The 18,245-nt window shown below is 41.7% G+C and overlaps 1 protein-coding gene across 2 annotated transcripts in view; it reads left to right on the plus strand.

Moving 5' to 3' along the window:
- Nucleotides 1–17,787, plus strand: part of LOC134529505 (juvenile hormone epoxide hydrolase 1-like) — a 33,291-nt gene extending 15,504 nt beyond the window's left edge. The window contains exons 2-7 of one of the 2 annotated variants that reach the window (XM_063363664.1): nt 8,752–8,934; nt 10,275–10,819; nt 12,594–12,793; nt 13,710–13,938; nt 16,431–16,637; nt 17,089–17,787. In XM_063363664.1, coding sequence (XP_063219734.1) covers nt 8,758–8,934; nt 10,275–10,819; nt 12,594–12,793; nt 13,710–13,938; nt 16,431–16,637; nt 17,089–17,227 — 1,497 coding nt within the window. In that variant the 5' untranslated portion in view covers nt 8,752–8,757 and the 3' untranslated portion in view covers nt 17,228–17,787. The remainder of the gene's footprint in view (nt 1–8,751; nt 8,935–10,274; nt 10,820–12,593; nt 12,794–13,709; nt 13,939–16,430; nt 16,638–17,088) is intronic. The other variant, XM_063363672.1, reaches the window with a different exon arrangement.
- The last annotated feature ends 458 nt before the right edge of the window (nt 17,788–18,245 follow it).

Raw genomic sequence — 18,245 nt, forward strand, 5'->3', positions numbered from 1 at the left:
CTCCAAATGCTTCAAAAGGCTCCAAATGCTCCAAATGACTCCAAAAGGCTCCAAATGCTCCAACAGCCTCCAATGCATAACACAGCTCCAAATGGCTCCAACAGCTTCCAAATCCTTAACACAGCTCTAAATGGCTCCAAATGCTCCAAACGGCCTCCAAATGCTTGACAGCTCCAAATGTCTCCAGCAGCTCCAAATGCTCCAACAGCTCCAAAAAAAGGCTCCAAATGCTCCAACAGCCTCCAAATGCTTAACACAGCTCCAAATGGCTCCAAATGGCTCCAACAGCTCCAAAAGACTCCAAATGCTTCAAAAGGCTCCAATTGCTCCAAGAGCTCCATCTTCAATTGGTTCCAACTGATTCCTATTACTTTTATCGAACTTGGCATGATTACTAACATGTCTTTATCAGTATACATTTTGACTGGCAGTGGTAACGTTTTTTACACCTTTAAGTTATAAGTTTTATTTAGAAATCAGATTTCGATAAATGATAGCTTCCATCTGGAAAGAAAATATATTAATTTATCTTCAAGTTTATACACATACATTTAATTTAATCCATTATTGTATGTAGCCAGCTTCCCTCAGTTCTTTGAGTATGAAGGATATTTCTTTAATGTTTGAATAGTTTCCTGCACAAAGCGATCCATGTAGTAGTCGTAGCCTGTTAACCAATATGTTAGGATCTTCCCATGAGGTATAATCAATCTCTTCTGCTGCCTTCATCATCCTTGCATGTTTATAATAAATATTATCTCTGGTGTCTATCGTTTTAACACCAACCACAAGGTCACTTTCGTCATCTTGCCAGTGATTATCACAAGCTTGATCAGGATAATTTATTTTATTACGTCGTTTCCATCGTTTTGGTCTCAAACCACCATCACAGTCTTCGCTCTTGCATGCTTTTGGTGCTTCAGTACAGTACTCAATCATGTCAGCCTCAGATGTGTCACCACAATCTTCAATCATGCCAGCTTCTGATGTGTCACCACAGTCTTCAATCATGTCAGCACCACAAACTTGATCAGGATAATTTATTTTATTACGTCGTTTCCATCGTTTTGGTCTCAGACTGCCATCACAGTCTTCGATCTTGCCTGCTTTAGGTGTTTCAGTACAGTACTCAATCATGTCAGCCTCAGATGTGTCACCACAATCTTCAATCATGCCAGCCTCAGATGATTCATCAAAGTCTTCGACCTTGTAAGCTTCAGGTGGTTCTCCATCTTTCACATTTTCATGGAGACGACTAGATATTGGAGTAAATATATTTTCATTTCTAATGTGGTTACAACCTCCTTCGTTTGTTTTAAATTTTAAATTATTATCTTGATCTAGATCAGTAATTTTAGCATTAGCTTTTTTGCCTTCGTTCCTCTTCCGCGATGTTGTAGCCCAGTCTTCGTTATCTTTATTCATCTTAATTGTACAGGTCTTGTAATGTCTATCCAAGTAATATCTTCTACCAAAGGATTTCTGACACTGACTGCAATGAAATGGTTTTTGACAAGGACCCAAACTACACTCACTTCTCTCATGTCGTTTAGCATTCTTTCTCAAGGTAAACACCTTGCTACAGTATCTACAGTGATGACGTTTTGATACAGCAACAAATCCCGTTTCAGGATTCATATTAGTTATTGAGACTAATGCCAGATGCAAACTAAGAGTTTTAAATTAGATATATTACTTAAATAGAATTTTTTAATTATTTCATCAGCGAGAATTAATTTATCTCATTCAAAGATACTTGTTGCAAGTAGTTCTGCTTTTCAACAACAGATGTCGCCACATGTTACTTGCAGGTAAATAATATTTAGTTCTTTTATGCGGGATGCGGGATGCTCACTAACGATCGCAAAAGAAGGATGGCTTCGCTAGACTCCAAGGAGAAGGAAGTTCGTCCATCCTTTTAGTGCTTCTTAGATTTCTCAGAGATTATTTGACTGAGTAATGATATATTTTTTTTTTAATTTCCACCTGATAAAAATATTACAAGTGCTGATTTATTGGCAGAATTTCAATAATTAAATGCAACCTTGAATAAAAAATGACATGACTCATTAAGTAAAAAATTCTTCATGCAGAGATCAATTCCTCATCAGTAACCAGAAGCACTCGGAGAAAACCATCAGATGTCTAGTCAGGAATAATCAGAAGCACCCAGAGAAAACCATCAAAATATTGTCAAGAATAAACGGGAGCACACGGAGAAATCCACCATAATATTGACAAGAATAATCAGGAGCACACGGAGAAAACCCCCGCAAGTTTTCTTTGATATCATAAAATTTCAGGAAAAAAAATAATAAAAAATAAAAATAAATTAATAAAAAATTTAAAAAAATAAAATAAAAAAATACATAAATATATTCTGCTAGCTTGTACTAGAACTCTATCTTTGTTCAACAATGAGAAGTTCACAAGCTAGCAGAATATATTTATGTATTTTTTTATGTTATTTTTTTAAATTTTTTATTAATTTATTTTTATTTTTTATTATTTTTTTTCCTGAAATTTTATGATATCAAAGAAAACTTGCGGGGGTTTTCTCCGTGTGCTCCTGATTATTCTTGTCAATATTATGGTGGATTTCTCCGTGTGCTCCCGTTTATTCTTGACAATATTTTGATGGTTTTCTCTGGGTGCTTCTGATTATTCCTGACTAGACATCTGATGGTTTTCTCCGAGTGCTTCTGGTTACTGATGAGGAATTGATCTCTGCATGAAGAATTTTTTACTTAATGAGTCATGTCATTTTTTATTCAAGGTTGCATTTAATTATTGAAATTCTGCCAATAAATCAGCACTTGTAATATTTTTATCAGGTGGAAATTAAAAAAAAAATATATCATTACTCAGTCAAATAATCTCTGAGAAATCTAAGAAGCACTAAAAGGATGGACGAACTTCCTTCTCCTTGGAGTCTAGCGAAGCCATCCTTCTTTTGCGATCGTTAGTGAGCATCCCGCATCCCGCATAAAAGAACTAAATATTATTTACCTGCAAGTAACATGTGGCGACATCTGTTGTTGAAAAGCAGAACTACTTGCAACAAGTACCTTTGAATGAGATAAATTAATTCTCGCTGATGAAATAATTAAAAAATTCTATTTAAGTAATATATCTAATTTAAAACTCTTAGTTTGCATCTGGCATTAGTCTCAATAACTAATATGAATCCTGAAACGGGATTTGTTGCTGTATCAAAACGTCATCACTGTAGATACTGTAGCAAGGTGTTTACCTTGAGAAAGAATGCTAAACGACATGAGAGAAGTGAGTGTAGTTTGGGTCCTTGTCAAAAACCATTTCATTGCAGTCAGTGTCAGAAATCCTTTGGTAGAAGATATTACTTGGATAGACATTACAAGACCTGTACAATTAAGATGAATAAAGATAACGAAGACTGGGCTACAACATCGCGGAAGAGGAACGAAGGCGAAAAAGCTAATGCTAAAATTACTGATCTAGATCAAGATAATAATTTAAAATTTAAAACAAACGATGGAGGTTGTAACCACATAAGAAATGAAAATATATTTACTCCAATATCTAGTCGTCTCCATGAAAATGTGAAAGATGGAGAACCACCTGAAGCTTACAAGGTCGAAGACTTTGATGAATCATCTGAGGCTGGCATGATTGAAGATTGTGGTGACATATCTGAGGCTGACATGATTGAGTACTGTACTGAAACACCTAAAGCAGGCAAGATCGAAGACTGTGATGGCAGTCTGAGACCAAAACGATGGAAACGACGTAATAAAATAAATTATCCTGATCAAGTTTGTGGTGCTGACATGATTGAAGACTGTGGTGACACATCAGAAGCTGGCATGATTGAAGATTGTGGTGACACATCTGAGGCTGACATGATTGAGTACTGTACTGAAGCACCAAAAGCATGCAAGAGCGAAGACTGTGATGGTGGTTTGAGACCAAAACGATGGAAACGACGTAATAAAATAAATTATCCTGATCAAGCTTGTGATAATCACTGGCAAGATGACGAAAGTGACCTTGTGGTTGGTGTTAAAACGATAGACACCAGAGATAATATTTATTATAAACATGCAAGGATGATGAAGGCAGCAGAAGAGATTGATTATACCTCATGGGAAGATCCTAACATATTGGTTAACAGGCTACGACTACTACATGGATCGCTTTGTGCAGGAAACTATTCAAACATTAAAGAAATATCCTTCATACTCAAAGAACTGAGGGAAGCTGGCTACATACAATAATGGATTAAATTAAATGTATGTGTATAAACTTGAAGATAAATTAATATATTTTCTTTCCAGATGGAAGCTATCATTTATCGAAATCTGATTTCTAAATAAAACTTATAACTTAAAGGTGTAAAAAACGTTACCACTGCCAGTCAAAATGTATACTGATAAAGACATGTTAGTAATCATGCCAAGTTCGATAAAAGTAATAGGAATCAGTTGGAACCAATTGAAGATGGAGCTCTTGGAGCAATTGGAGCCTTTTGAAGCATTTGGAGTCTTTTGGAGCTGTTGGAGCCATTTGGAGCCATTTGGAGCTGTGTTAAGCATTTGGAGGCTGTTGGAGCATTTGGAGCCTTTTTTTGGAGCTGTTGGAGCATTTGGAGCTGCTGGAGACATTTGGAGCTGTCAAGCATTTGGAGACCGTTTGGAGCATTTGGAGCCATTTAGAGCTGTGTTAAGCATTTGGAAGCTGTTGGAGCCATTTGGAGCTGTGTTATGCATTGGAGGCTGTTGGAGCATTTGGAGCCTTTTGGAGTCATTTGGAGCATTTGGAGCCTTTTGAAGCATTTGGAGCTGTCAATTATTTGGAGCATATCGAGCTGCTGGAAACATTTGGAGCTGTCAAGCATTTGGAGGCTGTTGGAGCTGTTGGAGCCATTTGGAGGCCGTTTGGAGCATTTGGAGCATTTGGAGCCTTTTGAAGCATTTGGAGCTGTCAAGCATTTGGAGCATTTAGCTGCTGGAAACATTTGGAGCTGTCAAGCATTTGGAGGCCGTTTGGAGAATTTGGAGCCATTTGGAACTGTGTTAAGCATTTGGAGGATGTTGGAGCTTTTGGAGCCATTTGGAGGCCGTTTGGAGCATGTGGAGCCATTTGGAGCTAAGAAGTAGTCGTTGTACGTCTATGCAGGGCTAAATGTTTATAAGATTGCTGGCTTTCGCAAGTGATTCTGTAGTAGGATAGAAATTGTGTAATAAATACTATGTTTGTAAAAGACTTTTAGGTGTTTTATTCCTCGAACCTTACACTTTTCTGGTATTTTAATTAAATTTATTTTAGCTTCGTCCAGGATCGTGTCAAGGACCTTAGTCGATCTTATCAATCAGTATATAGATTACAAATTTATTTAATGAGTTTTGAACTTTTTCCCGAATCTCTAGCATTACAATTACGAATTTCCAATATGGTGGTCTTGATGTCTGATAGGATGATGGTAGTATATGATTTAAAGTCTCTTTAAGAATGTTGAACATGGTTTATTGGAATTATTATTTTTTTCCATAAAATTAAATGTTTTGCATCGATCGAGGATCGAACCAAGGACTGGAGCGGATCGAATCGATATGTAAGTTAATGAGTGATTTATTTAATGAAATTTGGATTTTTTCCCGCTTTTCTAGCTACATTATTACATGATTTCAAGATGGCGGTCGAATTTCATGATGGCGGGGGCACCTCGGTAATAAATGATTACTGCACTGTAGCGGGTTAGAATAAAATTATCCAGATGGAAATGTACTCTATAATACAAGTACACACACAAGATGGCGTACTCCAGCAGGTGGTATCCTCTGGTAGCATGTACTGAACATAAAATGTCGGATCCATGATGGTCGACAAGGACAAAGTCAAATTTCAAGGTCAAGGTCAAATTTCAAGGTCAAGGTCAAAGTTCAAGGTCAAGGTCAAATTTCAAGGTCAAGGTCAAAGTTCAAGGTCAATGTTCAATGTCAACAGTTGAGGACACAAGTTTAGTGACCAGATAATTATACTACATGGTATCGGCACACTCTAGCTGACGAAAACAAGATGGTGGTCTCCAGCGGATGAAGACAAGATGGCGGACATGATGTCATACCAGTTGATGATATATACCTTGGTACTGGTGGTGGTAGATCAGTCTAGGTAGCTTTCATGGAGGAAGGATCGACCGTTTACTCTCGCCGGGAATCGAACCAAGGACGTACATCGATATAATCAAACAGAATTCAAATACGTTAATGTTTTGATGAATTTTGGAATTTTTTTCATTAAAATCGGATAATAAATAAAGATTTTCAAGATGGCTTCCAAATTTCAAGATGGCGTATATGACGTCATACTGCCGGATGATATATATGCTATGAAAAAAGTGGTGGGAGTCAGTATGCCAGCAGTCACTGTGAGGGAAGGATCGGTCGCCATTTTTTTTTTGCCCTTAACCGGGTTCGAACCGAGGACTCCGAACTCCGTGTCGTACATGTTTGGTTTTTGTAATTATTTTATTAAAATTTTATTATTTGAATTTTTTTATAATTTTTAAAAAAAAATTCATTAAATTCGGATAATAAATAAAAAAGTTAAAGATGACGACCGTAACGGAAATTGCAACAGTGACGTCATCATCCAAGATGGCGGAACACACAACGCCGGAATTTTCGAGAACACACAATTACGTCATCCAAAATGGCGAATCCAAGATGGCGGATCCAAAATGGCCGCCGGGGTCAAGGTCAAACTTGTCCCGTTACGCTATGTCCCGTTACACTTTTCCGAGATGGCCGCCGTGACGTCACAATCCACTATGGTGGACCGACAATCCCACTCCTCAATCCTCACCCTGGACCCTGCGCCCGGCCCGTCATTCCTATACTACTTATACGTAATTTTTAGGTAGATTTCGAAGAAATGCAGTTGTGTGACTTTCGGAAAATTAGGCTCTACAAATAATATATGATACATAACTTTTTATGGAACCGATAGTTACCATATATTTGCGAGATTACTTCCATCCTAATACATAAAATATCAGGTTTTAAAATCTTGGTTGAATTCGTTAATGGACAAAATCAGACCAAGAAGAAAAGGAAATGGAGACAGTTTTTTTGTTCTGAAAAATTACTAATCCTCCTTTAATATTTCGTTTTCATCCCTTTAAAGTTTTTACACTTCCTAACGAATCTACCAAAAGATTTTGTTTAAAGGTTTTTTTGATAACACCAATAATTAGCTCTGGAGATAGAAAAATATTGGCACTGTATCAAATCAATTAAAAGTTATTGTAAGCCTTATAAATATTACCTAAAACTTTTGTATGACTTCTAGCCCAAAAACTTTAAGTTAAGACTTTAAAGTTCGCTCAATTGATTATATTTTGGTTGAGGAATGTTCGCCCCGAAGCGTGCTCCCTCGACAACTAGGGAATTTACTGGTTCATCACTCGCCTTGAGGTACACGCAGTTCCCGATGTGAAGTTGCAGCGAGTCGCCTGTTGTCTCCTGCTCGCCCGCCGATTGAGCCCCTCCTTCCCCGCGATACTCCATAGGGACTTCTCTGGCGACGACTGCTGGCTGAGCTTCACTGCGAAGCCCAGAGACGACTCCGCACACACGATGAGGATTCTCTGCGAACCTGCACACGTAGGCTCTGAGTGCCTGCTACTAGTGGCTGCCTTGGACACACTCCACATTTCCAGTTTGTACCGTGATGACAGTTACTGTCACTGTCTCATTGATTCCCCTCGAGAAGATCCAACAATATGTGCACTCGTTTATAAGTTATTTCGGCGTCCGTATACACACACACACACACACACACCACCACCACCACCACCACCCACCCCCCCCCCCCCCCCCCCCCCCCCCCCGCGTCACTGTTTTTGTCCAACCAGCCCTTCTTCAAGCTTCGAACTGTGTCACTTATACCTGTCTTGCGCTCACTCGCTCGACGAATAACCACTTACATTCGTCGGCGAGTTGCTAAAAACATACCCGGGTACTCTGCTCACCGAGTACTCTCGGATACCGAGGAGCGAGTTTTCAGTAATTTACTCACAGAGCGAGTTCACTACTCATTGAGCGAGTTACCTTCTTACTGGTCTTCGCCGTTGGTTCGCAATTCGCCGTTGGTTGCTTTCTAAGGTTATGAGCCAGGTCAATGCTCAATAAATGCAGAAATGTCTCTTACCTACATTGAGGCTATCTCCGCACTTGTAGACTTTGTTGGTCTCGGGCAGCGTGACTTCTTATACCCAGAGGATGGTCAAGGCAGCGGCGTCGCAGCGGTCTTCGGATAGCGTGGAATCTCTGGTAGCGAGAGCGGAGTACTCTGCTTTGAAGGAGTCCCAAAGGGGTTGTATATACTTGCTCGGCTCCAACAAACTTCACCGACCAGAACCGCCCATGACAGTTTTTCGTAGTATAGATAGCCTGCTCGGTTCCGGACACGTGTGATGACATGGAAGAAGTTGGAATGGTTTAGCCCTTGCAAAAAACACTTTACCGACATATTTACAAACACGGCTTTATGACGGTTGGTCTACCACCAGCTGTTAACTCCTGACAAAACAGGTAGGAAGAAAGTTACCTGTAACATGGTGTGAGAACTGGTTGTTGTCTGTCCCTTCACATATCATGCTGTCGTGGACAGTTGTTAATCACTGCAAAATCACAGCTACTTGGGTTCTCGGTTCTTGGGATCAAACAATCAATTACTCATCGTAACACTCTCCTTGTTTATCCATAGGTAACAATGGGCCTGCTAGCCAAGCTAGTGGTGTTGCTGGCGGCCATCTTGGTCGGCTACCTCTACAAAACTCTGAACACAGTGCCGTCCATGCCGAAACTGGAGTCCAAGTGGTGGGGACGAGGACAGCCGCAGAGAGTCGACCAGTCCATCCGACCATTCAAAATAAATATCCCTCAGAAGGTAAATATCAATCATTTATACTCATCTATTATTCTGCGTACTGAATAATTAAATACGCCACCTTCCAGAGGATGAAGTGCAAGCACCCCTAAATAATGACTGTGATAACCTCACCTGCGTCCTCGAGGTATTTTTGGGATGCACAGCGATGATTGGCGCACGCGACCCTTTGATGTCAATTCTTTGTCCTAAGGTCCCTGGATGCTATGTCCCAAACTTATTCAAAATATTGAAATTTCGATCCCTTTTTTTGTACTCTTCAGTATGGAATACAAGAATGGAAACAATTGAAATAATTAAGTTTGTAATGTTTCGCTTAAACCGATAGTAAACACTGCCATACCACTGAAATTTAGAATAACTATGTGTATTACTTCATATGGCAATACAACAAAAGAAGTCGGTTTTCTATTTAAAAGATTGTGAGCTCAGCTTGAAGAAGGATATTTCAGTTGTAGACATTAACGAGTGTGTGATGTCCATTTGGCTATGACATGTCCGAGTACAAATTATTCTAAAGACTGGGGACGATCGTTTGAGTGTTCAGCTGTTTGCAGTTTTATGACCAACTATTCGGGCGCGGAGGCGTGGCATTCATCCCCTCTCTCCCCGAGCAATCAATTTGTAGCCTTCTTATTCACCAGCCAATCAAGAACTAGCAGGGAAACGAAGATCACTCCCCTTAGCCGACGGCCGACTGTTAGAGTGATATAAATGTATTAACAGTTAGGTCAAATTTGGTTTGATTAAGTGTAGTAACGTTTGTTTTGGTTATGTTGCAGTTGGCAGATTAGAATAAAACATTAATTTCAGTTACGAATAGGTCACAGTTATCACAAAGCAGTTAGACACTTAATAATTTTACAATTTTAAACTCCACCAGTATGACATATTATCGGTCGGGCACTCAAACAGTCGGCCATCGACTTAAATAGTGGGTGTGATTGGTTTCTTTGCTAGTCTCTCATTTGTTGGCTGAGGCGAAATAAGATACACAATATTTACTGCATTGCAGTTGTCCGTAAAACGCAAGAATATAGATACTCGAACATTTAAAGACATTTTCTATTTTCCAAATAGATTGTTTCAGAATTATCACTATACTAAGTGCATAAACTAATGTTGAAATGTACACATTAGTGCACTCTTTCTATATGCTACACGGTTCACCAAATTACTTAAGATAGGTAGTATCATTTATTTCCAAGTGTTAGTTGTAAACATTTCAATCTTACAAATGAGTAATATTTTTTTCTATAAGTCTCGGCAGTTTATTAAGTAATGAAGTCAACCCAGTGAAGTATCTTGTGGTCATAATACGACGTTGTTGCTTCTGACAGACCCTGGACGACTTGAAGGCTCGCCTGAAGCGGGCGCCAGAGCTGACTCCCCCGCTGGAAGGGGTCGGGTTCGAGTACGGCTTCAACTCGGAGTACCTGCAGGAGGTGGTGCGGCACTGGCACGACAAGTACACCTGGCGGGAGAGGGAGGCACTCCTCAACAGCCTCCCGCAGTTCAAGACGTACGTGGACGGCCTGGACCTGCACTTCATCCACGCGAAGCCCAAGAGCGTGCCGACCGGCACCCGGGTGCTGCCGCTGCTGCTGCTGCACGGCTGGCCCGGCTCCGTCAGGGAGTTCTACGGGCTCATCCCTCTGCTGACCACCCCTCGCACGGGGGTGGACTTCGTGTTTGAGGTGGTGGCACCTTCCCTGCCGGGCTACGGCTTCTCCGAGGGCGCCTCCAAGCCGGGCCTGGGCCCGGCCCAGGTGGCGGTCGTCATGAAGGGCTTGATGAACAAGCTGGGCTTCGACAAGTTCTACGCCCAGGGCGGAGACTGGGGCAGCGCCATTGTCTCGTACTTGGGAGCTCTCTACAAGGACGAGTAAGCAGTAAACGCCTGGCTTTAAACGATGTGGAAGCTTGTAAAAGTTGTGCCTTCATTACTGATACTGTTGGGGGGAAGAGATACAAATGTTTTTCACATCCCTGCTCCTTCCGCCCTAAAACTTCCTTAGGTCCTCATTGGGTGGAAATAGCAGAGGTACTGCACTCACAGGGCATGGGTCGTGAATTTGATTCCAACCAGGGGCGGATCCAAGGGAGAGTTTAAGGGCCTGAAGCACCTTCTGAACACAGCTTACACACGGAAATGAATATTCTGGGATTACTTGGCAAAACAGTAGCTTCTGGATAAGAACGATACCGTTCATGAGTTTGTTCATATACCACTGAGTCCAACCTTCATCATGGCTAAGTTTGGAAGTCTCGTGGTCTTTACCTCCTGCCCGTAACCATAAACTTGTAAAATCCTACATTAACCTTTATTCTTAATCATTCCTAAGTGTATAGATTGTATTATCTCCTTTAATTGATTGGATGTCACGCTTGGGGGAGGCTCTACACACTTAGCCATAAAATAGTAGTTTTAACAGAGTTTATGTGTTGCTAATCCACGCGTTAGTGCGAACGAAGTATTTAAACATATTTATCGAGAAGAAGTGTTAATTGGAACAATAACTACCCTAATGCTGTGATATGCAAAACTAGCACACGACACCATTTACAGACAAATTATCGAGGCAGAATCGGCAAATGAAGATTTTGTTAGCTCTACAAGAGATGATTAATTATTTTTAGCTTTGTAAACTTTGGCGTTAGTTACCTGGTACCCAAGATACGGGGAGTTTCTTTTTATTGTGGATTCCAGCATGCCGGCCTTGCTCGTCTAAGGGTTGGTGCGGATGGAAACTTTTACGTATTTCCATTTATTTTCAGGATTTCGAAAATGAATTTACTGGTCGGCAGGAAATGCTAAAACAAGCAATTTTTTGTTAAGGAACATATGTTCGCAAACGAAACCCTGCAAAGTTACGGAGGCCAACAGTAGCGCGCAAATGAGAACTTGGCGGGCTTCAGAGGACCGATCCACTGGTTGAGAGGACGCGCGATAGCAGCGCCATGACTTTAAAACCCTCAGCGGTAAGCAGGCGAAAAGCCAGGCTCAGACTTCCAGGGATAGTGACATGCACTAGGGACCATCAGTCTTGGGTTCAGCACAGGGAATGGTTGGTTGTGGTGGGTTCGCATGTTTGGCATCGGGCGATCAGTGCAGTGCTGACTATTAGTGAACACGGTGTTGCGGTTACAGATATGACTGACAGCAACAGCACGACAGGCCTTATTTTCGCAGGGATGGACGAAATGTTAATGGTGTACGGGCAGTTGAAAAAAAAATTGCAGCAGGAGCAATGCCCATTTACCAACTTTCACAATAAATTTGCACCGTAAACAAACACCTTCGTATGGCTTAAACCAATGACTACCTGAAACCGGGAGTTTTATACCCTGAATAGTGATGTACACGAAACTGCCTATGGCTGTTAAAAATCTGAGCTCGCTCCCAAAATCAAATTTTTGCGCTCTCTCATATCTCTCTCTCTCTCTACACACACACACGTGCACACACACACACACACACACACAAATATTATAACCTGCTGAATTACATGCACTATCAGTAGTGCGCTAATTTGTATTTGGCGGGCTTCTGGGGACTATATGTATATATGTGTGTGTGTGCGTGTGTGTATAACAAGGTTAACAACTTGAAAAGTTATAATAAGGTCGAATACCTAAAAGTACCATGCCTGTTCCAGGGTCCTTGGCATCCACCTTAACTTCTGCATGTCGAATAGACCCATCAGCAACCTCAAGTGGATCCTGGGAAGTCTGTGGCCCACCCTCGTCGCGGACGAGAAATACGTCGACCGGATGTACCCCGTGGGCGCCAAGTTTTCCAACCTTGTGAAAGAGTCTGGGTACTTGCACATACAAGCCACCAAGCCAGACACTGTTTGTGAGTTGGAATTTGTTTGCTTCCACTCCAGCATTCTGTCACTGGCTTAGTTTCACTGGTTAAGAGGGTGCGCCTCTTTCAGATCACTACTTTGTATTCATTATAAATGCTGTTGAACTTGTAAATGTTTTGAGTGGCTTAACGTTCACAAAATTTAAAAAAAAATTGTACTTAGATTATATACGTCTCGCGTAATTAGCTGTCAAAGTTATACTTTTAGTGATTTGGGGCATTAAAATGAGGAAACTTAAATGGACTCCAGAACTGAACCTTTTTATTTTAAAAAGTAGTGGTATTGAAAAAGAGATCTTATTTTACCCAGCATTTCAAATTTCATGAATTTGTGAGGATTGTGATAACCAAGTAAAATAAATTAAAATTATATCTTCAAGTAGCTAGTAGCATTGCTTTCAAACCAAAAAGTTCCATTCCTGCCGTATACTTAATTCTCCTTATTTTAACGCCCCGCTATCTCTCTCTCTGTATATATATATATATATATATATATATATATATATATATTTCTTTGACAGATAATTACGAAAAAAAACATGCTATGAATATGTGTATTTATAGTATTATTTTGTGACCGTTAAGCCACTCAAAAAGGCTGGAGGTTCAACAGCGTTTAAGGGGAAGAAATAGGAGAACAACCGTTTTCATGCCACGACAATTTTTTTCTTTGATATTTAAAATTAGCCTTTGTTAAGGCAGAGTCACAACATAAGATATTTTCAAAATCCTTCAACGAAGCCGAATTTCAGATATTAACCGATAGAAAATTGTTAAATTATTTTATACAAAATTTTTTCAACCTAGATGGCGTTTTTCGGTTCCTCTGTCTTCCCGTTAACGTGTATATAAAATGATGACTTTAAACGGGGTGCACTCGTTGCTGACGGGGTCGTGTGTCCAGCCGTGGCCCTGAGGGACTCCCCGGTCGGCCTCGCCGCCTACATCCTGGAGAAGTTCTCCACGTGGACCAACCCGGCATGGCAGTCGCGGCGGGACGGGGGTCTCACCGTCAAGTACCAGCTGGACGACCTGCTGGACAACATCATGATCTACTGGGTCACCGGCTCCATCACCACCTCCATGAGGCTGTACAGCGAGCACTTCAACCAGCAGAACCTGGCCATACATGAGTAAGTCTGTACGGCCTTGTGCACGTTCATGTGGAAGGCCCGGCCGCATCGCTGCAGCTGACCTGTGACGGTACAGTCGCGCGGAGCGGATCCATCTGACCAGAGGTGGCGAACTTGAACCATCTACATCTGACGTCATGAAAAATATCCGCCAATGAAATGACGCGAAAATAATTATTTCCAAACAAAAATTTTAATTATCCGTTCTTTTAATTTCGCCTTGGGCACCATTTTGATTAATTTGTTTTACATTAAGTTGCTTTGAAACGGAACGAAGTTCCCAAACAAGTTAATATAATTACATTCATATGTAGGCGTGAAAATAATAGGTTCGGACCATATATGTATTAAACTCTTAGTTAATAATTTTTTAAGCGAAAAATGTTTTGGGTTGAAACATTGTGTCTCTTAAAGGATAACCCAATTAATTAGATTCAGTTGTACCTCGTGCCACTCACCCATGCCGCGCCGCACCCCACTTGCGAGCCTCTCTCGCGGGCCGTCCTAGCTGGTATCTTCCCCGTGGCCAGGCCTGCAGCTGCCGCTGCAGATACGGGAGGTTTCACCGGACAGGTCTGCGCATTTCCTTAATGTGACACTGAGTATGGGGTCTTTTAAAGGAATCTCAAGCCCGTATCACGTAGTGCCCCACCTGTGCAGGATATTCGTGAATTGCGGGCCATAAAGTTAATCGAGGGTGGCAGGGAATAGCCAATAACCAACAATTTTACGTTGGGGAATGTTGGTCCGCAAACGAAACCCTGCAAAGCTACAGCCGTGAACAGTGGTCCGCTAATTTGAATTTTTATGGGGGGGGGGGGGGGGGGGGGGGGGCGCTTCAGGGACCTGCTGCACTGGCAGAGAGAACGCACGACCGCATTAACGTTCAAATGCTCTGCGCGAAGCAGGCGACCATCCTGACTCAGATGCAACATGAGAACACGTGAATTTGTTCGTTAACGAGATTATATGTTTACACATGGCTGGCGAGTACTGAAAAACACGCTCATTATTTATTAATATATCAATATATCAGTATATATTTCAAAAATCACTTCATTTTTGGTAAAATAATCAGAATGAATTGTATTGTGTAGCATGGTATATTTTCCAGTTGTACAGTGAAAAGCATGGGCTGTTCTTGGGTCACAGAGTTGTCTACAGCTGACCCCGTCCAGCGGGAATTGTGAGTGAAGTGTCTAGGGAGGGAGAGGTTAAGGAAGTGTGGTTACGTTCTGAGAATAACGGTTCTAGTCAAAATGTGTGTTATTCACTACGAACAAAGATTTAATTCTTTTTTCTTTTTACAAAGTTGAAAAAAAAATTTCAACTTTCAAGAAGCTATTCTGCACTTAATATTTGTAACACATAAAATATGTCGGAATGAAATTTGTATGAAATTTAATTATCTTTCAAACTTCATATAATTGAAAAAAGCTAAAGTCTATTATTTTTCAGGAACTTCGGAAAAAAAGTCGTAACATTTTGTGGGGTTTCGACCTCGAAATGTTTTCCCGAGATTTTGCCACTTTGGATATCTTGGTTCCTTAATGTTTGGCATCGCTATACAAACATTAAAAAAAGTAAAATATTTCACCCCACGGTATAGTATATCTACTGACTGGACTGTATGAAACTGTTAAAGTATTTATATTTTTATTACATAAGTAATCCTGATAAAATATAAGTAAAAATTATTTTACTATAAATTTTTAAAGAGCTCAACCAAATATAACTTCCAAAACGCTTTTCAAATGGCGTCATTTATTCATTTGGAAGTAATCGAGAAGTACGCAGATTCGTTAACTCTCATATCTGAATACTTCACTTCCAATTCGTACTGGCCTTTATTTCACGGGACAAGTATCTACGTATAAGTATTGATTTCAGGCGAATTAGGATACGGTCTAAGTATCTGTTCTTGGCTGCAGCACAACATCTATGTTTCATATATTATTCTTAAAGACAAACAACATACTCACTTATCAGTGTAGGGTTTAAGGAGGGGGGGGGTGTTTGTGAGTGGATAAGAGGTGAAAACAAATGTGTGTGTGTATTTAAATAATGTTAATAGCTGGGCGAAATTTTGAATGATGTAGTAAGGACATTATTAGAGTAAAGGTTTGCAATTAATGAAGATCTAAAATTGGATATTTTTACGATAAGTCTATGCAATGTATTTTCATAATGGAAAAGGTGGTTTGTTCTTTGTAGTGGTGTTTAATTCATATGTAATCTGAGAATTTTTATTTATGGTAAGAAAGAAAATTGATTAGTTCTTACATTTAACATTAATCAAATAGTTTTATATTAGTTTATATAATAGGAAATAGCTGTGCTTACATTAATTTTTAAACTCCTATTAACAAGGTACGAGTCAATAGTCTTAAAATTCAAGTATAAGTGGGTAACTACGGAAGGGTATAGGATAGTGAAACACAGGGGTAGATGGGGCGGCCATGTGTGAATGTAACTGTTGTTTCTGGGGGCAGCGTTGCCGTGGACGTGCCCACGGCGTGCGCGGTATTCCCGCACGAGCTGGTGTACCAGCCGGAGTCCCTGCTCGCGGACAGGTACCGGCGCCTGGTGCAGGTGAGCCACCTGGCGCGCGGCGGCCACTTCGCGGCCTTCGAGGAGCCGCGGCTGCTGGCGGACGACGTGTGGGCGGCGGCGGGGCGCTTCCTCCGCCTCCAGCCCTCGTGAGCGGCCCGCCTCCAGCCCTCGTGAGCGGCCCGCCTCCAGCCCTCGTGAGCGGCCCGCCTCCAGCCCTCGTGAGCGGCCCGCCTCCAGCCCTCGTGAGCGGCCCGCCTCCAGCCCTCGTGAGCGGCCCGCCTCCAGCCCTCGTGAGCGGCCCGCCTCCAGCCCTCGTGAGCGGCCCGCCTCCAGCCCTCGTGAGCGGCCCGCCTCCAGCCCTCGTGAGCGGCCCGCCTCCAGCCCTCGTGAGCGGCCCGCCTCCAGCCCTCGTGAGCGGCCCGCCTCCAGCCCTCGTGAGCGGCCCGCCTCCAGCCCTCGTGAGCGGCCCGCCTCCAGCCCTCGTGAGCGGCCCGCCTCCAGCCCTCGTGAGCGGCCCGCCTCCAGCCCTCGTGAGCGGCCCGCCTCCAGCCCTCGTGAGCGGCCCGCCTCCAGCCCTCGTGAGCGGCCCGCCTCCAGCCCTCGTGTCGCGCGAGTCCGGGTGCATTCAGCCCTCGGCGTATTCTTTAGTGCTGCCCGTAAACAGACGCCGCTCGGCATGATTCCAGCAGTGTTTTCAATTCGCGTGGCCCTGTTTTTTTTTTTTTGGGTCTTTTAACATTCCTGTCGTCAAGATAAGACTGCCACCTGTCTAGGTCACCAAGCGGCGACTCCGAGTGATGAAGCGCCAATTTCAAACCGCTCTGTTTTTATGAAAGGTGTCTGATTACGATTAGAAATAAAGCGCCACTATACAAGTTTCGCAGTACTTATGATTTAGTTCTTACAATGTTTTTTTTTTTTTTGTTTTTACAGTGATAAAGCTCAATCGAGTGTTTTTACGGACTTTTTATTGATTTAAAAACAAAAATTAATCACATTACTGTCAGTGATGTAGGAACGTGTAGGGAGATTTTATTTTCATTATCCCACACCACTGCAAGTCCCATAGAGCAGCGCCACCAACAAGAACTCTGCGCGCCAGATCCGAGCCTGGCCCGTTGGGGCTAAGAGGCGTGTGATGCGCGTGCCAGTGTCGCCCTTAGCGCTCTAGAATTTTAAGATCTCGTGCGCCCAGCCAGGCGGCTACATATTATGGAACGTGCTTTTTTTTTTAATCATTGATTTGTAATTATTGTACTTTTGAAAACCAATAAAAACGCGATATGGAAATGATTATCTTGTGTACAATTCTATTAATTCGTGTGTCACCAGTTGGTTGTACTGAAACTGACGGTGTACAGAAACTACTGGTGGTGACCTGTGATGCCGTTCACTATCAATTATAAAATCACTTCAAGCCTATCACACACACATATATATACTTTTAAAATTATTAAGTAATAGATAAGATGAATAATTGCAGAATACTCCAATGTCAAATATTAAAACATTTTTGAAAATGTGGATTTACAAGCGGTACTGAACAATGTCTTTTCTTTACAGACAAGAAATTTGCACTAACTTAATTTTTATTTCTTGGTCTGACGAGCTATTTCATTTAACAAGAAACTTCTGTTCCTTTATCCTCCATCGTGAACGTTGAATATTTCTAGCAATCATTAGTACATTCAGGCTGGCCGGAACGACAGGTCCGTAGCTCGGGGAGGACAGCCGGCTGCTGTGTCAGTCCCAAT

Source organism: Bacillus rossius, chromosome 1 (genome assembly GCF_032445375.1).
Source record: "Bacillus rossius redtenbacheri isolate Brsri chromosome 1, Brsri_v3, whole genome shotgun sequence".
Classification (NCBI taxonomy): domain Eukaryota; kingdom Metazoa; phylum Arthropoda; class Insecta; order Phasmatodea; family Bacillidae; genus Bacillus; species Bacillus rossius.